Here is a 26,590-nt window from a genome sequence, read left to right as displayed (position 1 = left end):
GTGGTTAACACTGCCGCCTCACAGCTCAGGTCACATTTTTGGCAACAATAATCTGTCTAGCACAGCTGTCGGGGAGACTTGAAAGTCCATTTCACTGTTATAATCCACTCACATCTACTTCATTTTCTCCTTCTCCACTGACTTCAATATATTTCAGCAATTTCACCAAACTCAGCACCAAGTGAATTCAGTGGGTTCACTGTACACTACACAGTAGCTTCTAAAATATACTGAGGCGCTATTTAGAGAGGGAAGTGGATATTGCGTATTCAGGTGTGCTTGGAGTGAGCAGTGCATTGTACAGTTCGGCCAGTTTGACAAAAGAATATGGTAAACTGTACTGTATGCCCATTTCCAGGCACAGACAGCCGCTGACCGCCATAAGCACTTAAGTTCATCAGATACTTCTCATGAACTCTGTACATTTTGCTGTGTGCTTGTGTATAAACAGAGTGATATCCATTATCAGACTTATCTTGATGTTGTTCAGGGGTGTAGCAATCCAAATTCCTTCCCGTATTCAAAGAAGGAACAAAACAATGTATACAGCTAGCAATAAAACTAGCACATACATACATATTTTGGAAATGAGATAAAAGCTACAGTTGCAAGAGAAAAACAACATGCCACATCCACATTGGCATTAACAGGGCAAAAAGATTAAACCAAAACTCATAATCTGTGATCCAGAAACGCTAAACACTGCACCATCATAGTGCCCAGTGAAGATGAATAAAAAAGTAATAAATAAAGGCAAAGGCTTAACTACAATATATACAAATCAGATTTTATTTCAATGCTACAGCGTTTTTAATTGTATGATAGGGATGTTGCTTTTTTTTAAATTGTTCTCTATTTTCTCATTAGTCTTGATTTTCCCAGTTAATAATTACTGTAGCTGCATTTACCCAAAATGACCAAAGTTCTGCAGCTTCAGTATGCTTCATGGGATTCTCGCAATAGCTTGACATATTGAAATGATTCCACAGACAAAAGATCTTCTGTGAAAGAAGCCTGGACACAGAAAGACACTGAGACAGCCAGAAGTCCAAAACACACACATTTTTATTCACAGTTCTTCCTTCTCACAGCACAGTGCAGTGCACCGAACAGTACTTCAACTCACAAGTCTCTCTCTGCCTCTACTCCTCCGCTCGCAAGCTCCATCCTCTTCCACCTGACTCTGGCTCCTCGAATGGAGTAAGGCGGCCCCTTTTATGTTGCACCCGGATGTGCTCCAGGTGCACCCCGATGAACCTCCCGCAGCACTTCCTGGTGTGGCGGAAGTGCTACATGAGCACCCGGAACCACTGCAGGTGCACTCAGTTCCTCTTCCGGCAGCACTTACTGGTGTGGCAGAAGTGCTGCCATCCAGGGCTCCAGGATCATCCAGGTGCCCCCTGGCAGGGGTGATGACGGACCCCAACAAGTTTGAGCTTCCAAGCTCTCCATCCGCGACCCTGATGTAGTCCAGGGGGCTGCCCTCTTGCGACCCGGGGAAGATATTGCCCCTCTCCCAGTCCTTCCCTTTTCCAGGTGTCCTGGTGGGGCAAGGTCCCTGGTAGTCAACCACACTTCGTTTTAAAAACTTTAGTAAAATATCAAAGTAAAACACTTCACAGACAAATAGAGAAACAACTGATATAGCAAAGAAAAGAAAAGTTCTTGTTTGGGAAAAGTTCTGTTTAAAGCTTATGTATCTTGTTTCATTCTTAAAGATTTCTTTGAGTTGAACCATTTCAAAATGTTCAGAAAACTGTATGCTTATCCTGTTTTCATGCTGTAAATGGGTCTTTCTGTCCCTGCTAGCACTGGGACCTGTTCTAAACAACAACTAACTCAATTAACACACTGTATTGTAGATAAAGCAAGAAAGTTCTTATTTTCCTCACTAGAGCACTTTACTTTTATGGATTATTTATTGAAAGAAGATTTTTGCACAGCACTTTTTAGCACACATTTAGATATTTTCTGAATTTTACAATTTAGAATAAATTGCACAATGCACTGTTTTGTACCCATCTTCTTGTTGTGAGTCCTCATTGCACTAGTTCATCCCCGGCTTCATGACTATCGATGACCCAGGTTTAAGAAGGTGTCAAAACCGCTGGCAATTTGGGCATCACACCACAGTGTTGTTCTGTATGTGTCCCTACCATGAATTCATACAAAAATAGACATCTGCCTCACAGAACACAGCAGTTTATAATACAAATATTTTAAAGTAAAGCATTTCATTAGCTTAATATGAGGTTTTTATTTTTTGAGTTACAACAACAAAATCAAAAATTTATTTTTTGTATAGCCCAAACTCACACAAGCAGTGCTGCATGGGATTTAACGGGCCCTATTTTTTAATAGCCCACAGCTTTGACTACCTAAGAAGATAAGAAAAAGCTCCCAAAAAAAAACCTTGTAGGGAAAAATAGAAGAAATCTTGGGAAAGGCAATTCAGAGGGAGACTCCTTTCCAGGTTGGTTGGGCATGTAATGGGTGTCCAAAAATAGAGTAAATACAAAACAATACACAGAACAGGACATAAGTGATCTGAGGTGGTCATTGCCACCTCAGGAATACAATACAATAGCACAATAGTAATAGTTCAAGCACAAAGCAAAATGCAAGAGTAGATTATATCACATAGGAGGATTCAGATTATTTCAAAGTCCTGGGGACCTCGGCCAACAAGCTGCAACCCCACCACTGGCCATTCCACAGCTGAGTTAGTGCTACGCCAGCCAATCTGATGAAAGGACCCTTCTACCTGATGACTCCAGTGCTCCTTTATCCAAGATGACTTTTCCATGGGCAGACAAACAACTTGGCAGTAGGGCAGTGGCACCAAGTGCCACATTTGAGTACCAAGAAAAGAAACAAATTATAAATATCATATTACTTATATTTTAGTGCTAATCACTAAGAACAGATATGCAATATGCACAGTTAATCAGCGACTCTAATCTGGGTGTCATGCAGAAGTAATGAGTCCTCAGCAGGGATTTGAAGGCTGAGGCTGAAGGGGCATCTCTTATAGTAGCAGGCAGACAGTTCCACAATTTTAGGGCCCTGTAACTAAAAGCTCAACCAACCACTGTTATTTTATTAATCATTGTAATCATATGCAGACCAGCATCTTGAGATCTTAATGTGTGTTCTGGTTTGTAAGTAATGATAAATTCAGATAAGTAAGCCGGACCTTGGCCATTTAAGGCTTTATACTGTATGTTACCTCCCTCCTTGATATCCATCTGAATAAGGATCCAACAGATAATGAAAGTAGTTGGATTGTTTAAGAGATAGAAAACTGGTATCACTAATACGGTATTTATGTTTTTATAATTATTGTCATTTTGAAGTTACACTGCTATCTTTTTTATGTGTGTTTTAGTAGCATAATCTAACAAAGGTTTTTAAATTCTTTTGTATTTATAATGTTTGTATTGTTTGCTTTTTCCTTGATTTCTTAATGCAGAGTTTTTCATTGTTTTTGTTTTGTTTTTTTTTACAGAACTAATGACACCTTTGCATACTACAGGCTACAGTTTCAAGTACCACCAGAAAACACATTGCTGCTTAAATATACACTAAATGAAGAAGTTGTGGTTAATATTTTTAAACAACATTTATATGATCAGGAGTTTGAGGAAAACAGGGTCTTAGTTATAGACCCTGCTTCACTGTCCATCCATGGTGAGTCTGAACAAAATGACATTGTAAATGTTTTACTGTTTAATCTGTTAAATATCTTCTGTCAAATTAATATGTTAAGTCCCTAAAAGAAAGAAAAATAAAACAATTATTTTCTACATTTTGCATGCTTTAAGCAGTCTATTTTTAGGTAACTGGCACATTTTCACAGTTGTTCATACTGCTTCCTTCTAATATCTCCCAAAGCTCCAGGAACCTTAGTTTCTTTTCCAGCTAAGTCACTGTCTGTGCTTAGTTTGCATGTTCTGCATGGCACCATGGGTTTTCTGTGACTTCTACAGTTTCCTCCCTTGACACGATGTCTTGCATCTTAGATTGACCAGAGACAATTAACAGGCCTGGTATGCATGACTGTGCCATTATATGGACTAGTGTTTCATCCAGTAATGTTTCCACAGTTTTCATATAGAGACTGGCTCTGTTTGATACTATAGGTCATCAACCATTCGGACCTCACGGACCACTAAACTCACAATTCTGAATTGTGCAGACCACTAACATGAATTTTTTTAAAAAGGTACAAACAGCTATAAAATGGTGAGCATAAAACTTCCATTTATTAATGTCAAATGTAATTACAATTGTTCAATTATAACAAATAACAACAATAAAATCTTGAAAATAACTAAATTTTAATTTGAAATAAAATTATTAGTGCAATATTTGTTGTTCCTTGTTTGAAATTAGTTTATGGATTCTTGGCTCCAATGACGTCACTGCAATAGGTAGAGCGGCATATATTTCAAGGCGACAGTGGTACTTGTTTTTGATTGCCATAACAGATGAGAATGTCTTTCCACACAAGTAGATCATTGTGAGTGAAATCAAAATTTTGATGCCATAATTAAGATCTTGATAGTTATAAGTGGAATTTAGCTTTAAGAGTATTGTCAAATGATAGATCAATTAGGCTTTCCTTTTCGTTCATGCTCAAGTTGCTATCTTCAATTTTTGATGAAAATGGGCCCATTATCCACATAGTGCCACGTCTGGGGTCCTCTTCCTTTGGATAATAACAGCCAAAAGATTCTGTGAGCGACTGTAAATGCTATTGAACAGGAGTTATTACCTGTCGGTTGACATCCTTCTCTTTCACATACTCATCAAGATTTGGGAACACTTTTAGATCTTCTTCAGCTACTTGTGTTTGGCATAGCAATATTTTCTTTTGAAATACATCCATTTTACTTTGCATATCCGTAAGCTGTCCTTGCAAGAATGTGTTCAGCTCATTTAACAAAGTAAAAATATTTGCCAGATATGCAAGCTTAGCTAACCAATAATTGTTGGAGAACAGATCTTGGAACTTTGAATTATTTTGCTGCTAGAAGAATAACTTTACTTCTTGGCGCAGGTCGAACAGTCGGGTTAGTATTTTACCTCTCAACGGCTATCTCATCTCAGCATGAAGAAAACGATGAGTATATTGAGAGCCCATTTCTTCAGAAAGTGCCTCAAATATTCGAGAATTGAGAGCTTTGTGCCGAATTTCATTTACAATTTTAATTACACCAGAGAGTACTTTGTGTAGTTCTGGAAATATTCTTTTCGCCGCAAGTTGTATAATACAACAAGTAAACAAGATATCTGTGTGTCCAACATCTTTTACCTTTGAAACAACTCCTGAACGATGCCTGTTCATGCTTGCGGCACCATCTGTGCATATCCCATCACATTTCTTCCATGCAATACCATGTCTCAGGAAATAACCATTAAATGCAATGAAAATCTTAGAGCCTGGTGTTCTACCTGGCAAGTTGATCGAACAGAGGAGTTCTTCTTTTAACTCTTTTTGACATTCAAACCTCAATAAACAAAGGAAAACAGACTTGTTAGTTATGTCTGTTGATTCATCAAGCTGAATTGAGTAAAACATTTAATTTTTCGCCATTTCTATCACCTTGGCCATGTCTTCAATTCTGCTCTTCAGTGTTAGTGGACATAGGAAACAGTCTGTTTCCCCAAAACCTCCTCACAAGCTTGTTACAAGGAAGGCTTAATTAACTCTTCTCCAATTGTATACAGTAATCTCTCGCTATATCGCTCTTTGTCTTTCGCGGCTTCACTCTATCGCAGATTTTATATGTAAGTATATCTTTTTTTTTTTTTTTTTTTTTTATTTTTATTTATTAATTTTATTACAATCAATACATAGCAATCAAGTTTTTACAAAAAAAATTATGCTAAGAACAGATCGATCCCCACCCTTGAGAGAGAGAGCAAGCCAAACGTGTAAAATTTAAGGCTTGTAAAAATACCTAAATCAACAAATTCTCTGTGCTTTATAAACTTATTTTAAAATATTACTGATTAGATCCTGCCATGTTTTGAAAAAGGTCTGTACAGATCCTCTAACTGAGTATTTGATTTTTCCAATTTTAAATAATATAACACATCAGTTTCCCACTGACTTAAAGAGGAGAGTTTGGGTTCTTCCAGTTTATCAGAATAAGTCTGCGTGCCAACAGTGTAGTGAATGCAATCACAATTTGTTTGTCTTTCTCCACTTTAAGACCCTCTGGAAGAACCCCAAACACAGCTGTTAATGGGTTAGGAGGGATTGTGAGTCCAAGGCTGTCTGAGAGGTAATTAAAATTTTTGTCCAGAATAATGTTAATTTGGTGCAGGCCCAGAACATGTGACCTAGTGAGGCTGGGGCTTGGTTGCAACGTTCGCAGGTTGGATCATGCCCTGGAAACATTTTGGAGAGTTTTAGTCGAGACAGATGTGCTCGATATATAATTTTGAGTTGTATAATTGTATGCTTTGCGCATATGGAGCTTGAGTGAATTCTCTGTATTGCTACTTTCCACTCCTTTTCTGATATATTAATTGAGAGGTCATTTTCCCAGTGTCCTCTTGGATCTTTGAAAGGAAGGGATTGTAAAAGGATTTTATATATTGTAGAGATGGAGTCTAACTCCTTGAAATTGAGCAATATTTTTCCAGCGTGGATGAGGGTGCAAGATGAGGAAAATCTGGAAGGTTCTGTTTAACAAAGTTCCTGATTTGAAGATAGTGAAAGAAATTTGTAGCTGGAATGTTAAATTTGGAATGTAATTGTTCATAGGATGCAAAGGCGTTGTCTATATAAAGATCTCTAAGCAAGTTAATTCCAAATTTTTTCCAGATATTAAAAACTACATATGTTTGTGAAGGTTGAAAGAAGCTTCTCCGTCTTAAAATGCTTTCTACATTGGTTCCAGATTCTAAGTGAGTGGAGCACAATTGGGTTATTAGTGTATTGCCGATAGCGTGTGTTTATTGGAGCACAGCAAGGAATACAAAGAAGTACTGCAGGATTTTACTTCTATTGCGGTCCATGCCTGTGTATGTTCTTCTATTTGTGTCCAGGTTCTTATCGACTGTATATTTGCGCCCAGTAATAAAACTGGAAGTTAGGTAGAGCCATGCCGCCTTCTGCCTTTTGTCTTTGTAGGGTCGCTCTTTTGATGCGTGGATGTTTAGAATTCCAAATAAATGAGGTTATTGTTGAATCTAATTGCTTAAAGAATGATTTATTAATGTATATTGGTATGTTTTGAAATAAAAAAAGGAGCTTAGGAAGAATATTCATCTTAACAGTGTTAATTCTTCCAGCTAGTGTGAGATGAAGGGTTGACCATCTATGCAAGTCTTGTTTAATTTTTTCCATGCAGACGACGAACTTTATGTTTACTTGTGATGTTTACCCCGAGGTATTTAAACTGTTCTGCAATGATAAAAGGAAGGGTGTCTAATCTAATATTATATGCTTGAGAATTCACGGAAAGAGTACACTTTTATTCAGATTAATTCTGAGACCAGAGAGCTTTTGAAATTCTGTGAGTGCTGCTAAGACTGCAGGCACAGAATTTTCTGGGTCCGATATATACAGTACCATGTCATCTGCATATAATGAGATTTTCTGTTCCAGTCCTTCTCTGCTAATCCCCTTTATCTGATCAGTATTTCGACAATGTATTGCCAGTGGTTCAATGGCAATTGCAAACAGCAGTGGTGACAAAGGGCATCCTTGTCTTGTGCCACGTTCTAGTTTAAAGTAGTCTGAGCAAATGTTATTGATGCAAACTGAAGCTTCTGGGTTAGTATACAGTAATTTAATCCATGCACAAATGTTGGGCCAAACCCAAACTTCTCCAAAATAGTAAAAGGTATTTCCATTCAATCATGTCGAATGCTTTTCTGCATCCAATGATAATAATATTTCTGGGGTGTTTGATTTAGTTGGTGAGTATATTACATTAAACAGGCGTCGAAGATTTGAAGATAAGTGTCGGCCCCTAATAAATCCAGTTTGGTCTTGTGATATTACTGAGGGAGCACTTTCTCCATCCTTCTAGCTATGATTTTATCCTTCTAGCTATGATTTTAGAGTATTTTAACGTCGTTATTCAGAAGTGAAATTGGTCTGTATGATGCACATTGTAATAAGTCCTTATTTTGTTTTGGAAAGACAGTGATTAGTGCTTGGCGAAAGGTTTGTGGAAGAGATTGGTTATCTCTGGCTTCTGTAAATGTTGCTAATAGGAGGGAGCTAGCTGAGGAGAATTTCTTGTAAAACTCTGCAGGGTAGCCATCAGGGCCTGCTGCTTTTCCACCTTGGAGTGACTTTATAGCATCCAGTAATTCTGATAATGACAGAGGTTTATCGAGTTCCTCCACACTAAAGCGTCAATTTGTGGTATCTGTAATGTATCCAGAAATGCATTAGATTGTATATTGTCTTCTTTAAACTCAGTAGTATATAGGGATTTATAGTAGTCTCTAAAAGTGTACATTATATTTTTGTGTTCGATGATTTTATCTCCGTTAGTGTTAGTGATTACGAGATTGCGTTGCACATCTTGCTTGTGAATTTGTTGCGCTAAAAGCTTATTAGCTTTCTCTCCATGTTCATGGATTTGTAAATTAGTTGTTCAGTTTCTTTAGTTGTCAAGAGGTTTAATTCTGAATGTAGAGCCTGCCTCCTCTTATGTAGAGTCTCGCTTGGTAGTCTGGCATGTTCTTCATCTATTTTAGTAATTTCGCTTTTTATCTCTGCTACTTTCTTCGCTCGGATTTATTTCTGTGGGAAAGATATGAGATAATCTGTCCTCTTAAGAAGGCCTTAAGAGTTTCCCAGAGTATTCCTGCAGAGATCTCAGGGGATGTATTTGTCTCTAGAAAGAATTCATTTGTTTGGATATAAATTCAGTACAATTCTCGTCAGCTAATAGAAGCGGATTGAGGCCATCTGCGGGTGAGTGTATGGGGCTTAGTAATTTCAGCTCCAAGATCATCGGAGCATGGTCTGAAATAACAATAGCATCGTATTTACAAGATTTAATCTTAGGCAAGAAGTTATTATCTATAAAGAAGTAATCAATCCTTGAGTAGCAATGATGTACTGGTGAGTAGAAAGAATATGTTCTTGAATTTGGGTTTAAAACCTCCAGGGATCTGATAAGTTGTGATCAGTTATAAACTTTGTAATTATCTTTGCGGTGTTAGTTGCGTTCCCCTGTGGAGGAAGTCTTATCTAAAAGTGGATTTAGAACACAATTAAAGTCCCCAGCCATTATAAGTTTATGAGTGTTCAGATTGGGAATGGATGCAAATAAATTTTGTATAAATTCCTTATCATCAACATTAGGTGCATAAACATTTATCAAAATCATTTTACAGTTAGATAAGTCTCCCATGACCATCACATATCTCCCTTCAGGATCCAATACTACATCTGATGCTACAAATGGTACTGTTCTATGTATGAGAATTCCCACCCCTCTAGTTTTCTTTGTAAAACTAGAATGGAACATTTGGCCAGTCCAGTCTTTTGCAGCGGAACTGATCCTTACTTAGTAAGTGGGTTTCCTGTAAAAATACTATTTTAGCATTTAGACCTGTTAGGTGAGAAAGTACTTTCTTTCTCTTTAATTCGTGATTCAGGCCTTTAACATTCCAGCTTACGAAGTTAACTGTCCCATCATGGAGACACTGATTCTGAGTTTTTGATGTCATTTTATAGTCTTAACTGGAAGTGAAATAGTTTAGGTCTTAATTTCCTATTCCCCAAGAGTTGTTGCCATGCAGCTTATTATTACGTTGATAGTTATAATTATAAAGATTGAGATGATAGATTAGATATAGATCAAGCCTGCTCTCTTTCTCTTCCCCTTAACCCCCACCCTCCTTTTTGCCTCCCCAGGTGAGGCTAAAACCCACTTCATGCAGTCCCAGTCCTCTGACATACCCAGAGACAGAGCACGTCCAAAGCACATCAAGCTCCCATGCAGTGGCGCTTTAAGGTTAAAAGATAGAGATATCTGTTACCAATATAGTCTTTAAAAGAGGAAAAAGAAAAAAGAAAAGAATTTTGCACTTTGCAATTTTAGTGCATTAAGATGATACCCCCAGATAACAAACCCCAGGTGATGGTGTTAAAGATGTGTCCAAAATAAGCATAACAAGTCTTAATGCAGTAATAGCAATAACAGTAAACCAAGGGTATGATATTGAACAGTCTCATTTAGGGTACACATGAAATAATTAGAAAAGAAAAAGAGGAGGAAAACGTAATTAAGCACAATAAAACATAAACATTTAGCCTAGTAATACTAAGTAATAATAAGTAATAAGTAAGTAATAATAATAATAAGTAATAATAAGAATATGAGAATATATGCTGATAAAAACCCGTATTTTAAAACAAATAGATCAGACAGTAGATTATTAATCCTAGCTTTATCATTTACCGCCATGACTCACAATTATGTATCAGAATAGTCCCGGGATCAGCTTTCTTAATTCATTTTCTGCTTCCTCCTTGCTAGCGAAAACATAGAAATGACCCTGCCATTCCACTTTCAGTTTTGCGGATACAGGAGGCGTATTTGACATTGGCTTGCCGTAGCAGCTGTTTAATATTATAGAAGGCTGCGTTTAATAGCTGTTGCTGGAGAGAAGTCAGGAAGACACGAATGTGGCTATTTTCATATATAATATCTTCCTTTTTCTGAGGAGTTCCATCACCTCTAACTTAAATGATAATCGTTCAAAACGAACTATAAAAGATCTTGGTCGGTGTCTGACGGTGTTTGATCCGCGTCGCGTAAGCGCTGCTATCTCAGATTCTGCTTTAAAGTCACCCCCGATTATTTTAGAAAAAAGTTCAGTTGCGAATTTCACAGGGTTTAAACTTTCGATTCTCCGGCAGGCCTTCAATTCTGACATTATACCTTCTACTCCCATCTTCTAAAGCAGCCAGTCTGTCTCCAAGTTTTTCTCCGAGTTTTTTACATTCCGAACTGACATTTACTGCTCTTTCCTCGGCACTGGCAGCTAGATGTTCGGCCATTTCGATCTGATTCGTGAATGTCTCATTAAAATGCTCCAATTGATCAGCAAGCGTGCTCAGTTTAACCGAGTTTTTCTCAATGCGCTCTTCAATTTTACCCAGCACCTGTCGAAGTTCAAGTTGTACCTCTTGACGCAGCCTTTCATTTGCCTGTTGGAATTCCTATCGCAGCCTTTCATTTGCCTGTTGGATTTCCTGTCGCAGCCATTCATTGGCCTGTTTCATATATGTAAGTATATCTTAAAATATAATGCAGATTTTTTGCTCCTTCGCGGGTTCTGCAGACAATGGGTCTTTTTACTTCCCGTACATGCTTCCTCAGTTGGTTTGCCCAGTTGATTTCATATAAGGGACGCTATTGGCGGATGGCTGAGAAGCTAACCAATCAGAGCATGCAGTTAAGTTCCTGTGTGCTGAATGGCTCAGCGACGGAGTGCTGAAATTTGATTCCACAGCATTAACCAGGAAGTCTCGTCTCGCTCATTCAGCATCAATGTGTTTCACTGTCTAAAGAGTTCACTTTTGTGCTCTTTTGTGTTTATCTTTGTGCATAGTCAAGCCCTTCGTTATGGCTCCAAAATGATCTGCTCCTGCTACTGCTTCTGGGGCCGTGCCCAAACGTCAATGGAAGATGTTAACGATTGCCAAAAAGATAAACGTTTTGGATATGTTGAAGGAAGGGAAAAGCTACACCGCTGTGGGACGCCATTACGGCATCAATGAGGCTGTGATTCTTTTTATTTAAAAAGTAGGAAAGGAATATTAGGTCTACGGTAGCAGTGTCCTTTTAACCAGGGTGCAAAATGAGTTGTAAGTGGATGTAATAAGGCATTAGTCTGGATGGAGTCTGCTTTAAGGATTTGGATTGAAGACTGCCGGTTAGAAGAACAACGGCAGTGCTACACAATCGCCTGAGGAGGCTCCTTTAGAAGAGCTGTAACGCTCTCCTTTGTTGTGCAGTAAAACTAAACTCATCGTTATCGGACAAGTCATTGTGTCATTGTTGGTGAGTAACCATAATTAATGTTCTACTTACAGTACTTAGTACATGTACATACGTTTAGTGTCACTGTACACACATTTACTGTATACAATTTTTTTTGCACTGTACGTATTTATTGCTGGTGTCCTGTCTATCGTAATGGCTGTAACATATGTGATATCGGAGACACTCGATATCTTTAAAATAATATTTAGGTTTTACTGTATATAAACAGTGTGTTTACATACATAATTTCAATGAAATTTACCTAATATCTCAGAGGATACAAAGGGTTTATGCTGTATTACTGTGCGGGGAATATTTATAAACAGTGTGGGAGAGTTTATAAGGGCTTAAAATATATAAAAATAACCATATAAACATATGGTTTCTACTTCGCACATTTTCTCTTATCGCGGGGGGTGGGGGGAAATGGTTTAGGTCTGGAATGCAACCCCCGCGATCGAGGAGGGATTACTGTACTGTTTTTTTCATTTTTGAGATTTGAAGTGCTATCAAAAAAGAAGCCTTTACTAAGAACTTATCTTCAACAGTCATTTTTGCTAATTAACTTATTTGCTTGTGCACATTTTTACACATTCTTTGAAAATATTCAACTGTCTTCTTAGTTAAATCTTGGTGTTTTGACTGCAACTAAGTGCCTGCTGAGTTTTGAAGGTTTCATGTCATCATTGGATAAACTTTCAGAACACACAACACAAAGCGCTTGTGGATCCAGCTCACTTCCAGGTTCTTGAATAAAACCAAGCTTCAAATAGTCTCCATTAATTTTCCTTGAAACTTTAAACTTTTTCTTCTCTCCACCTCTATTTCTATTTTCCTTCCTAATGGTGCTTAACAGGGACTGTGGCGGCTCTTATTTATTGACCAACTCACATTTACATGAAACCACCCACTGTTATCAAGTACAAGATGCTTGATTGTTTTTTTCTTAACCATTTCCTGATTTTGGGTGTTTTTTTGGTAATTTTCGGTGTATTTTTTTAAAATTTGGGTGATTAAATGCTTAACTTTACTTTTATTCAGATCTAAAACCAAACAAGAAAAAAGATAATTACCAAACTCAAGATCTTTGATGCCATTAAATATCACATTGTACAGATTTAAAATAAAAAAAATAAAAATATCACTGGCGCTTACCTAAGAAGAGTATCGTGAGGAATAAAAACCAGTATAGCGTTACAGATGAGTTTTTACTTCATAAATAAGCCCAACAAAGCAAAACAATCAGACAAGAACCATTATTCACATAACTATTTGACCGTTGTGACCATGTAAATTTAATACCTATGGAATCAGGTTATGTTCAAATGTGGGAGCATTCAAGTGGGGCATAAGAGGTGAGGTAACTCAAGAGTGGGATCAGTCAAGACAGAACCGTATTCACATATGATAGATTAGGCAAAAATAAAATGCTAACGTAATGAACATTTAATGAATTTTTATCAGTTTTCATTTTTTCAGTTTTATAAAATAAATAATGTCCTAATTTTTCTGCGGACCACCAAAATGTTTGGTCCACAGACTACCGGTAATATGCCACTATGACACAAAACACACAGATTTTGTGAACTATCCCCGGGGCACTAAGGGTAAGAGACTCAAAAATAGACAAGCTGAAATAATTATATCAAGCTACAAGAAGAATAATTATTAAACCAATGACACAGCAAGAGCATGCAATGCTACTCTTGTCAGATTTAGTATACTGTAATGTAATGGGTCTTGGGCAAGTATGAGAAACCATTCTCTGATCCTGAAATAATAGAAGATGACATGACAGAAAAAATAGGTCAAATACCTTGTTCAGATACCATTGTAGGAAACAAAACTAAAATACTTGCTTAAGATTTATTTAAGCAACTTAGTTGTGCCATTAAAAAGGGAAAATTCCTTTTGCTAGCTGTAAATGAATCAATAGATAATGCAAAACTAGTAGTCTTTGTTTTATGATAAATAAAAGGCCGAGTTTAGTGAAGATGTTTTAGGCTTGAAGATCCTTCATGGCCACATGAGAGGAGGATATTTATAAAGCAATAAGATTGACCTGCAGCATGCAATGTACATTGCTACAAATGATGCATCATCCATGTCAGGAATGGTCTCACACACCCATATTCATTGACATTGAACTAATTTGGAATTTCCAGTTACCAGTTCATATCTGTGACAGTTGGGAATAGTAGCCAGAGAAAAAGGGAAGAACATGCAAACTCCATAAGACAAAATCTGGGTCAGAATCTAAACCTGTTCATCTGGAGTTGGGAAGTAGCAGTGCTAACCATTACATTGTAGTATTGCCTTTCTGGAAACCAAAGAACTCTAATGCCTTTTCAGAATTTTATTCTCTACAATATATAGTGTATCAACAATTCTCCAAATTAAACATTAGCCATGAATATATTATCAAGAATGCCATAAAAGCTACAATACTTCCATGTGATTAAATAACAGTCAAAACATACTGATAGTTTTAGTAACAGCAGAACAAGCAAGGAAAGACCAGAGAGGGTTTTTTTCAAAAGCCTATAAAATTACCATCAGCCAGTTATCGTAACATTAAGTATATGTTAAAAAAAATACAGAGAAAATCAGCTCTGATCTTACTCTTCCAGTGTAGTAACTTAATAATCTTTTCTAACATGAATCACAAGATACCAAGACTGCACATTTTAAAAATTTGGAAAATGCAACCAATTTTGTTAACATTTCCTTTCTCTTGTGTCTCTGGAACTCAACTCTGCTGGACTATTTGCTGTTAAGAATATGTTATATTGCCTAATAGTTTTTGAAGGCTAACTGTATGAGATATAGGAATAACTTGGTTATTAGGATGGTATCACACTACAGGGCTTGACATGCCTTGTAGTTGAAGAATTTGTCAAATATAATGGCTGCAGTTGCTGAATCTCATTGCCTCTCAGGGTGTCAAATAATATGGCTGGAAATCACAGGGGGTAAATGGTTATATGATTCCTTCATGACCTTTCAACACTGTCCCAAATCTAAAACTGCTCTGCTAAAGCACCATTAGGTTGCCTCATTTTAGTAGTCAGTCTGAGCACTGCGCAGAAGTATAAAGTAAACATCACAGAGACATCTCTGCTGACTCCAAAATTCAGAGAACCTCTCCTATTTGCACAGTGCAAAACACTAACTTTCCTCCTTCTCGTGTAGCCTGCATTGTTCTTCACTGTTAGTGAGCATTGTATTGTTGTTCTAGTCAAATGCTCATTGGCTGTTAACAGTTTCAGACACAAGAGGCCACCCCTAAGACTGGTGTCATACTATGATACAATCATTGTCCTAGAAGGATGCAAAGAGTTGTAAGGGTGCCACAGTACACAATTGACAGTAATGGGTGTGCATTGCTACAATCTTCAGTTTGATGTGATTTTCTTGAGACTATGTAAATAAAAAATCAGGCTGATAAATTCAATGAAGTAGTGTGACATTGCCTATTCATATTAGTTTTTAAAAACTTAATGCTTTCCTAATCTTTGCAAATGTTCATGAAACATACTGTTATAGGCCGTTTTACTATTTAAATGGAAGCAACAAATGTACAACATTCACAACTAGTTATTCTTTAAATATATCCAGATGTTTGTCATGAACATTTTCCCTCAACCTTTTCCGGATTAGGATGGCAATACGCTGAACTCTGTTCTATCTTCAGCAACTTCCTGCAGTTCTTCCTAGGGGATTCCCAGACACTCTGCGGCCAACTGGAAAATTTTATCCTTCCGGCCAGATAAAATAAAATTTGCTGGCTAATTACATATTCTATGTTCTGTTGTGAAAGGTGAGTCATTTTATCCATCCATCTTCATACCCTGCTTACCCAGGGCATGATTGTAGGGCAGCTGGAGCCTATCCCAGAAATCACAGAGGTAACACATGAACAACACTTAGACAGGATACCAGTCCATTGCTGCCTGGTGACACACTCACTCCTCCACACACAAAATGTCTAATTTAGCAATGTCAATTATCTAACTGCATGTCTTTCTTCTTTGAAAAACTGATTACTTTAAAAATTCTGATTTACTGCACATTTTAAGGGTCAAAGGGGCCAAAGTGTTTCACACCAGCACTGTTTACAAAGCAAGAAAACATCCCCGAATAATTTGCCAGTACATCACAGCTTCCACTCACGCACACATCCACACAGGGCCAGTTTGTGATCACCATATATAAACCCCTGTGTCTGGTTAGTTGTGGTATGCAGCAATTTGAACCTCTGTCTACGCGCTTCTCTTTGTCTTGATCCAACCATGGAAATCACTTGCCTTTTTACTTTTCTGCCTCACTCCTCACTGTCCGTGCAACGCTGCTGCAGAGAGCTTAAACAACAAGGTACGTCCAGTAAAAGCCTTCAAGAAAGCTCATTCCTTGTCATTTTTATGTGGATGTGCCAAGTTGTTTAAGCTCTCTGTTGCCGCGTTGCACTGACAGCGCGGAGTGAGGCAGAAAAACAGAGTTAACAGAAAACTAACTAGGTAGAGAAAGCTAGGAATATTTATGAAAGACAAATGTCTGAATGCAAACTCCATAATTTCCGAAATGATAATAGAAATCATGAGTTGAAAAATGAATTAAGACTATGTGATATGTGCAAGGTGTTAATTTGATTCTATGTCTAGTTTTGAAGTAACATATACTGTACTTTACTTCAGGATAGGAATTATATAATCTCATTTTGTAAAATTATAACAAAACTGATAGATATAACCACACCATACTTGTATGGTGTCCTGTTCGTGTAAGCACCTTTCCACAAAAGACAAATTAATAAAAAAAGTAAAGTAAAATGTGTTATGGTACAGCCATATGTTGCTGTCCTGGCTCAAGTGTTTGCCTAGTTAATTTAATGTTTTTATATTTTAAATATTATTTTCATATTCTGTTATTAATTCTGTTTTGGTTTTGTTCTGCTTGTTTTTATATACTTAATATAATGCTGTTTTTTTAATTATTTTTCAATTTTGTACTACTGTTATTATGTTTATCTGTTTTAGTGTTCCTTGTTTTCTGCTTAGCTTAGTATATGTGAAACCTATTTAGGCACCTGAGGACTGGCCCCAACAATGTTTACGCCAAAGATGAGGAAGGCCCAACTGGTTCTGCATTAGATTTGTGATTTTGATTCCTGGTTTACAGTATGATTTTTTTCATTCTTGTGTGGGATTTCTGGCTTTGATCCCTGCATTGTTCCTGAGATACTGTCTTCTTGGTTAGTGATTAATTGGAATTAAGTGAATATTGGTGGCATCACTTTTCCCATACTGATCCTAGGCAATAGATCGTAGCACATAAAATGTATGAGATTCCAACTCTCTGCAAATTTAGAATCCTTAGGTTTATACTTAATATCACTTTCATGATGAAATGCATTGAAGTATGTATGTTACATTTTACAGATAAATCTGTAACTTCATTTAAGTAATTAATACTGATAATAATTACACACATGGGGTGACACGGTGGCGGAGCTTTTGCGCTGCTGTCTTGCAGGGAGTCACATCGTTGATATTCCCTGCCTGGAGTTTACCTGTTTTCCTTCTGGGTTTCCACAGTGTGTTCCAGTTTCCTTCCAAAGATATGCAGATTTGGTTACACTAAAATAACGCTAGTATATGTGTGTGCTTGTATTCACCTTCTGATGAGCTGATGCCTCGTCCAGGGATTGTTTCTGTCTCGTGCCCAATGCTAGCTGAAATGGACAAAAATACTGGACTGGTGGATTTAATCATTAAACATCCTTTTCAGAGATATTGTGGTAAGGTGTCATCGGAATTTAATGGGTGTTTCAGGCAATTCACAACACCGAACCTGTTCTCACCTTGATAAAATCTCACACTGCCACCTTGTGGATTCCTCCAGATTTACGTAAAGTACATGTGCATGTATAAACAGTACAATGCTTGCGTAGCAGGAGTGTCGTGTGAAGTATAAACCCGGCCTTAGACTACCTGGTGGCCCTTTTTCTTAATGAGCTGATTGGTCTCAGGTTGTCTCTGATTAGGCTTGGCTTCTGGATGGATGGAATGGCAGAGATTCCAGGCTTCTGATCCGACAAAGCTTCTGGGTGAATGGAATGACAGGGAGACCTATATTCCTTATTTACCTGAGTTCATGCTAGTCTTGTGCTTCCTTGATGCACCTCTTGGACCCATAGATGTTGTAGTGCAGGGCCAACTCACTTGGTTCAGGCCTCTTAAACTTTGAATAATTCAGTTTAGGTCAAAAGTAGGTAAAACCTACTTTTCTCCTTTACTGTCCTTAAAATGCCAAACCGAGCCCTCCACTGCAGCCTCTTAAGCAAGGTCATGTTTGCAACTTGCATGTACAGGTCACTGATTCTGATTTGGTAGTTTCTGAGTAGTACATACCTCTGTCTGGGTATCCATTAATAGTTAACAAGGCTTTTATCTATCTGACTCAGCTGGTTTCTCCAGTACCCTTTGCCATTAAACTTTTTGGGTCACCTAATTCAAACACCTGCTTTAAAGACATTTTTTACAAACAATTATTACGGAAAATGCTACACATTACACAGACTCCACTTACACACCCCTGATGTCCTTACCAGCTACATAGTTTTTATTGATGAGGTACAACATTTATACTCCTGTCTGTCAAATGCATTTTTGTTTATGGCTACCTTTCACAAACTGTGAAAACATTTAATGCAGACTGATATTATACAATATATACTGTTTCCTCCAGTTTGCCATTTTATGAGATACAAATTCATGAATAAATATATATATAAAAAGCATGGGGTCCTAGAAACTATTGAAATCATCAGAAAAAAAATTGAAATGTTGAAATGTCAGGTGATTGAAAGTTTGTTCAGAGGTTTCACTTTGTTGACGTGCTGACCTCGCTTGTATATCCATGGAGATGGAGCCTTTACCCCGACTCCACCTCTCACTTCTGGGCTGGACAGATACACACACTTCCACGCGTAGACATTTATATAAAAGATATACTGTATATATATATATATATATATATATATATATATATATATATGGCCCTTAAAATATTTATATATATTTTTTTTTTTCAAAAATAATAAAATTGTATTTATTGAGAAGTATGTCTTCTAATATACAGCTACCACTACTACACTCTAATCGCTGGTGTATTTCATTGTGTCATATTTTAATTGAAGATGAACAGCTGTCAGTTGAAAAATGGGTTCAGCCCTAACACACATTGGCTCTAACTTCCTGTAACCAAAAAATAATATGAGTAATTCAGAAAATTGGCATTTATCCAGTTATTATTATTTGCAGGGATGGTGGCTATAATCTATTTTGGAACATCTTATTGTACAGTCTTTTTTACTCTCATTGAAGAAACCCAAGGCACTTTTGTTTTGCCTGCAAAATATCTGCTTTAATCACATATTAAAAAATTTTTGCTCAGATATTTATTGGTTTTTTTATTACACTTGCACTGGTTTTGCTTGTGTATGTACTGCATTATATATATTTCTAAATCAAATTAAATTTTTGCTGGTTTTAATGAAATTTCAGTCCCTCCAAATATGAAAGGAAATCATATTTTCCACTTTCAGTGCAAATGCAGAGTAAGATAAAGCAAGATAAAAGTTTAAGGCAAACTCAACACAAGCCCCATATAATTGGAAGAAAGAAAATTAAGTTAGACAAAAAAGAGTTGTCTGTGTTAGAGTCATTTTTGCAAACGCAAGTCTGTCATCTACAGAGTTGCAGTGGTGGTGCTCTATCTAAAGCCAAGCCTAATACGTGAAGGGGCAGGTCCAAGTCTCTGAACACGGATGTGAGATGATGACACTTCATGCCGATGATCTATAGGTCTGAGGGTAAACGGACAGGAGAGGCAGTAAGTGGTTAACCTGTGGTCAACCTGTGATTTGTGGTGAAATTACTAACAGAACAACCCTGAAGTTGTCTGTCAAACAAACATGGTTTTTTAGAAAGAATTTGGTCTGAATCAGAAGAATGAACAAGAACAAAAATAAGTCTGTCATTAGGTATAACCAAAAAATCTAGCATATGTGTTGGTTTTCATAACCTAATTTCTCAATTCTTGTTTAAGTCCAGAAAAGCCAAGCAAAATGACACCTTTTATTGGCTAACTAAAAAGATTACAATATGCAAGCTTTCGAGGCAACTCAGGCCCCTTCTTCAGGCAAGATGTAATACAGAAACTGAAGTTTCCTGTGTTTATATCCACACACTAGGACAAGAAACAACAATGGTAAATTTTTAAATGAAAACTCTTAAATGTAAAAAATTAATAGGTTCACTCAGACTAAGATTAATTTAACAGGAGATAGAAGAACAATGTATGGTCAAGATCTTTAGATAAGATAACTGTCCAACAAAGTCCTTTGAAGTTTGTGATGAGTTTTTCAAAACAATGCAGATCTGTAGTCAGGTTGTCTGTGTCAGTCTGAGAGATGCAAACAGTCTTCATATCTGGCTATAAAACTCTTGTCTCTGTTCAAGCCATGCTGTAATGTATTAAATTTTAACATGAGCTTAACTTCCCATTCTTTTCTCGCTTGCTGCGTTTTGAAGTTGCCCATAAGCACTGTGACTTTAACGTCCCTCTCACAGTGTCCATGGCTGTTGAAGTGGGCCGCTACAGGAACATCTGTGTTGCCATGTTTAATGTGGAAATCTGTGTAAATTCATTCTCTGGCGGAGCGTTTGTCCAGTTTCTCCCACATAGAGTGTAGTGTCAGGACATTTCATGCAGAGAATTAGGTAGACAACATTCAATGATCTGCAGGAAAATGATCCCTTTATGTGATGTTCAAGTCGGGAGTTTGGTATAATTATACGGTCTGTATTGTAGATGTGGGCACACGTTTTACATCTTTTCTGTAGGCAGGGAGATGTGCCATTTTCTGTTGGTTCATTTAGGGAGCTTCGGACAATTAGTTGCTGAAGGTTTGGTGGTTGTCTGTATGCCAGGAGGGGAGGTTTAGGAAATACATTTTTTAGTGTTTGGTCGTTGTTTAGTATTGGCTGAAGTTCTTTTATAGTTTTTCGAAGTGTTTCAAGATGTGGGTTGTAGGTGACAACAAGGGGGATGCGGTTCTTGTTGTCTTTTTTTTTTATATTCCAGAAGGTTCTCTCTGGGTATGGCAGTAGCTCTTCGTATTTGAGTGTGTGTTGTTTTAGGGGTATAACCTTGTTTGATGAACTCTTGTCTGAGCTCCTGCAGTTGTTGATCCCGGTCTGTCGGGTCTGAGCAAATACGATTGTACCGTATTGCTTGGCTAAAAATAATGGAGCGCCTTATATGCTTGGGGTGAAAGCTATCACTTCTTAGGTAGGTCCGTCTGTCTGTTGGTTTGTGAAAAACAGAAGTTACAAGGGTGTTGTTTTTCAGTTGAACTGTGGTGTCAAGGAAGCTGACTTCTGTTTCTGAGTAATTCAGCTTCAGCTTTATGTTGGGGTGAAAAGAATTGTATTCATTATGAAAATGGAGGAGGTCCTTCTCACTGGCAGTCCAGATTATGAAGATGTCATCTATGTAACGGAGATACAACATTGGTTTTAAGATGCACATTGACATGAAATCTTCCTCCAATTTTGCCATAAGTAGGTTTGCATAGTGAGGTGCAAACCGACAGCCCATTGCAGTCCCCATTTGTTGCAAGTAGCAATCTTGTCCAAAAGAGAATAGATTATGTGTCAGAGTGAATTTTATCATTTCTATTACTGACTTTGTGGGTAAATCATGTTGTCCGAGGTACGTTTCACATGCCAGTATGCCATCATCATGTTTGTATACAGGGCCTCAACATCCATTGTGGCCAGTAAGGTTCCCTCGGGTAAGGGGCCCAAAGCAGACAGTTTTTTTAAGAAGTGAGTGGTGTCCTGGATGTAGCTGGTTGTGTTGCGGGCGAGAAAGTTTAAGAATGTGTTCCACTTCTTAAAAAAAACTGTCTGCTTTGTTTTCCTCCAGATATGCAGATTTTTCTCCCACATTCAAAAGCATGTGCTTAATCAGCACAAAAAATGAATTTTGGAAATGAATTAATTGATGGAAATTGTGTGTTTAGCAGAGTGGGTCATGAATAAACAAGTACATTTACATAATTTCTGATAAAATCAGCTTTTTCACATAAGTAAAAACCACCAAACACAAGTTAGAACATACTGTTGCTTATTGTCCATAACATGCTGGTTGATGCTGTTACTGAATCACAAGTTTACTCATCCATACCATATTGCTGCTTTATTATATTATGACATTGATTCATATAATGAAAGCCTATAAGTAATGTTTACAAAACACTCTACCCATTGCGTACCCACAAAACCACATGTGCATTACTTGGTAATTTGTTTGTGTTTCATGTACTGAAATGTCTACAACCACAAGACCTAAAACTGTGGCTATCAGTGGCAATTGCAGAGTCATTGCCTGAATTTGAACTATCTGCTTGCAGTATTCACCAGTTTAAAAGAAACTTAGATCACTTCCTGCAAGTTTTGTTTTTTTTAGTTGCAACATTGTAATACCCTGTACAAGTAAAACAAGGAGAGGCAGGCAGACAGATAGATAGAAAGATAGATAGATCATTTAATATGGCTGCATTAATGGAAAAAATATTAACTTTTTCAGATAAATTGTGCCCCAGAGACCTGCAATGCAGGAATCTGTTGATCCTGTTTAATCTGAGTTGAACAACCTTGAGAGTGCTTATTTTCAAAGCCAATACAATTAGGATGTTGCTGCTCTTACTTAATTTACATTTCTGACATGTAATATCTTGGGAAAAAATGATAAAGTTGCATAGAGTGCTGTGATACAAGTGCAGCTTTTAGGAGTTTCAAAATAAAAAAGACACATACACACAAATGCAATAAAGAAAGAAACTCAACTATTGAACAGAAAAAAAACGAGTTATTATCTGTGATTTTATTCTTATACAATCAAAAACGTTTTCTTAACTTATATATTGAATTATTGCAAAACAGTGAGCCTGACCTCGTGGCAGCAGGTAACCGTAGATATAATACCAATACATTAGAGGGAGTTCTTATTTACACATCCACCAAGCAAATTTAGAGAAGGAGCATAAAATCTGTTGGCCTTTTGGATTTGATAGAATGCTAGAGTACCCAGAGACAATTCACAAAGATGCATTAACCACACACTAATTCCCCACAGAGCGTGGTTAACAAGTTGGAAACTGAGGCAAGTGTCCAGCCTGGAAAGGTAAAAAAGGTTTCCCTTGGAATCTACAAAGATCACAAAGTAAGTCATATTGTACAAACCTAAACTATGCAAGAAATTACATACTGAGCAAAAAGAGTGTAATTTTTTCTCCCTGTTATATTAAAAAAAATTTCCGACGTGTCTGCGTTACACAGCCTTGACCACGCCCCTCCATACTGCTCGCCCAATCATTACTCCTACTGTGCACATCCTCTGTCTGTACCACCCCATGACACTTTCATTGCTTCACTGCAGTTGGTTATAATGACAAGGCAGAAAAGCAAATGATCTATTCAAGAACCTCAAATTTTAGATTGCAATAGAAAAACAGCGACAAGAGCTGATAATGAACGTCGAAAAAAAGAAAATGAATAAAAAAGAGCTGCATGTAATAAAAATGAAGAACAAAGAGAATTATCCAGTAAATGATAGAAAAACATCCAGAACAATATGTGACTAGAAGGTAAAGTAATTCCTATATTAGCAGATGTTAGAACACATACTGTACCTGAAAGGGATGCCAGATGGAGGTACAGGCAAGAGAGTCTCTTGAATTACTCAAGGAATGTTAGTAAAATAGAAGAACAGTAGGGGATATACAATAAAATTTTATACATTCCACAATTCTGTAACTACTGGCAGCAGGTGGCTAGTATAGAGAACCTATCAGTGTTGTTTGGTCCTTTTGATAAAAATGGGCCAAAAGTCTGGAAAAAATACTGTATCTAGGCAGATGACCTCAAGTGTTTTGTAGAGCTATGCCTGGCTCAGAAGTGTTTCAGAGAAGATCAGAAGTTACCTCAGATGTTCTCCTGGAATCAGCCTTAAAAGAGGCCAGTGGCCATTGCTCCAGTGAACTTAGCATCGGGTGGAAAATGGATGACAGGTCAACTTACTGGAGGAAGAACTAAGGTGCAAGAAGGAGGAACGGTAGAAGGTGTAGACGGGTGGAGGTGTGAAAGGTCTTTTTACTTTGACTTAGTGCCTTATTTTTATATTTTTGCCTCCAGAATCCTGTACATTTCTCTGTTGTTGCATTTAGTTTTAATTAAAAAAAGTTACTTTTCCATACATTTTTAGTTTTTTTATAGCTTTTTTTTTGACTTGGGGTCCACATTAGTGCCCCACCCCGACTGTATAATACAGCACTCACATTATTATTCCGTCAACCAATAGATGTATATTTTAAATGTACACTGAACAGTCTTATTCAAGACCTGTATCCATACCATACAACAGATAGCAGTTAATAAAAGGTAGTCGTTCAGGCAAATTAAACTACAATAACCACAAAGTTTGGGAATTAAGGCAGGTAACATTGAAGAGATGCCATTTACTTAGTAATGTTACATTATTCCAAATTAATTTGATTTTCTCTAATATTAATATTTTAAACCCACTTAATCCAGTTCATGGTTATAAGGGTGCTGGTGCCTATATCATCAGCAGTGGGTGTAAGGTAGGAAACACCTATCGGGTTGGATGCCAGTCCATCATGAGTCATCTAATGCACAGAGCCACATAGAAGCCAATCTGGAACTATTACAACACCTAACCAGAATCTCTTTGAGAATATGGGAGGAAATCTTGAGAACATGGATTAAACAACAGATAGACAAGTGGGGAAATGTGCAGACTCCACATCAACAAGAGCAGAGCAACATGTTCAAACCCAGAATGCTGGATCTGAGATACAGCAGCAATACCCATTGCACCACTGCAGACAAATTTTATTAATTATTATCTCTGTTTTAGAGATAAATTGTATATTTAGTGAAGTCTAGTTTAAAGGATTGAAAGTCTGTGAAGGTATTAATGCCTTAAAAATTCCATATATAGAATAAAATACTGCTATGCTAATGTGGCAGTTCTTTAAATGGAATGGTACCCTTGTTCAAGTATGCTTCTTACTTGACATTCAAAGCAACAATGATACAGATTAAGGTTTGAGAATATTATGTTATGTTGTTATTTTAAACCTGAAATTCTAATTAGAAAATGTTGTTTTTTGCAGTTGCTGATTGAACCAAGGCACAATGTCTTTTATTTAGGTAAGTGAACTTATAGAGTACTATATTTCAAGTCTGCAATTAGATTTTATATTAGGCAATAAGTGGCACCTCAGTGCAACAAATTTAATAATAAATATCAGTAGGTGATTTACTTTTCATCTCTAAGGTCTCATTCATACTATGTCCATGTCAGCGTGTCTTTGTCCAAACTGATGTTTTGACTCTGGCCATTAATATCCCATGCTTACTGTAGAGTTTACTTCTCGTGTCACTTCTGTATACAGTAAAGTCATATTGTTATCCATGCCACAGCTGCTACTGGTAGACCTGAATGTAAACTTCAAATGGATAGCATTTACGATTCTTGTGTCAATAAGAGCACTCTTAAAAGAGTATCACTTTCAAATTTGTGAGTAGATTTAGACAATACAGTGTCACACAAGACTTATACCTTATGTGGTGTTTCTTCATTTAAGCAGACAATGTTGTTAAGTCAACATCATTTCAAGTTCTGAAAGTGCGTAAATTATAAAGGGGAAATAATGTCAATGCTACAACAGCATCACATATTTTCTTTTTCCAAAAACACCCCATTAAATATTACAGCATAGCTGCCTATACTCCAGCTAATGTATCTTAATTACTACCAGCCTCCCTTTTTTCAAGTCTGTTTTAAAAGGGTCATGGACATTGCCATTTATCATAAGAAACATAATTTCAGAATTGAGACACCCAAGTGATCTAGGGGCTAGTGGAGCAGAGTTGTTCCATTGGCACTGCTCTTAAGCATAATATTCATTTGTGGGGCCCTTACTAACACATTATTGCCCAATTGGTTATTTGAAATATCAAGTAGTGATTATTTTATTCTGATTCACTGACAACATTTATTACCACAAACTATTTTACAGTATACTAGAAAAATGGATAATCCTAAGAGTAAAATAAAAGACCTAGGTTGGGTTCTATGTGGATTTCAATTTTTCAGGTTTTAGTTATATTACATATCTCTGTTCTTTCCTCAGATCTGTTGTTATACTTGGGTATTTATGGGGTACTGCCTGAAAAGAAAAATAAAATCTGTCACTCTGTAATTATTATTCAGTGCTTTTCATTTTACATTGAAATTATACTCACATGTCTTTTCACCCTAGCCTGAAACTGCCCTTATTATGTAAAGTAAAATATTTTTCTGTTAGATCCATTTTAATAACCAATTATGTAACAGTCACATTATTCTTCCTTAGCTATATCAGAGTTTCGTATGTCCTTCAACACACATCGTTAGCT

General features: G+C 37.0%; 1 protein-coding gene across 2 annotated transcripts in view; it reads left to right on the top strand.

The window, feature by feature from the left end:
* The window catches only part of LOC120523544 (TPA-induced transmembrane protein homolog), a 74,749-nt gene that overhangs the window by 45,851 nt on the left and 2,308 nt on the right, over window positions 1-26,590 (top strand). For both annotated transcript variants that reach the window (XM_039744946.1, XM_039744945.1), the window contains 2 exons: window positions 3,509-3,690; window positions 25,303-25,339. In XM_039744946.1, the coding sequence (XP_039600880.1) occupies window positions 3,509-3,690; window positions 25,303-25,313 (193 nt within the window). In that variant the 3' untranslated portion in view covers window positions 25,314-25,339. The remainder of the gene's footprint in view (window positions 1-3,508; window positions 3,691-25,302; window positions 25,340-26,590) is intronic.

The sequence above is a fragment of the Polypterus senegalus genome, chromosome 2, assembly GCF_016835505.1.
Source record: "Polypterus senegalus isolate Bchr_013 chromosome 2, ASM1683550v1, whole genome shotgun sequence".
NCBI lineage: Eukaryota > Metazoa > Chordata > Cladistia > Polypteriformes > Polypteridae > Polypterus > Polypterus senegalus.
Note: the sequence above shows the minus strand (reverse complement) of the source record. Positions and strands in the feature narration are given on the sequence as shown.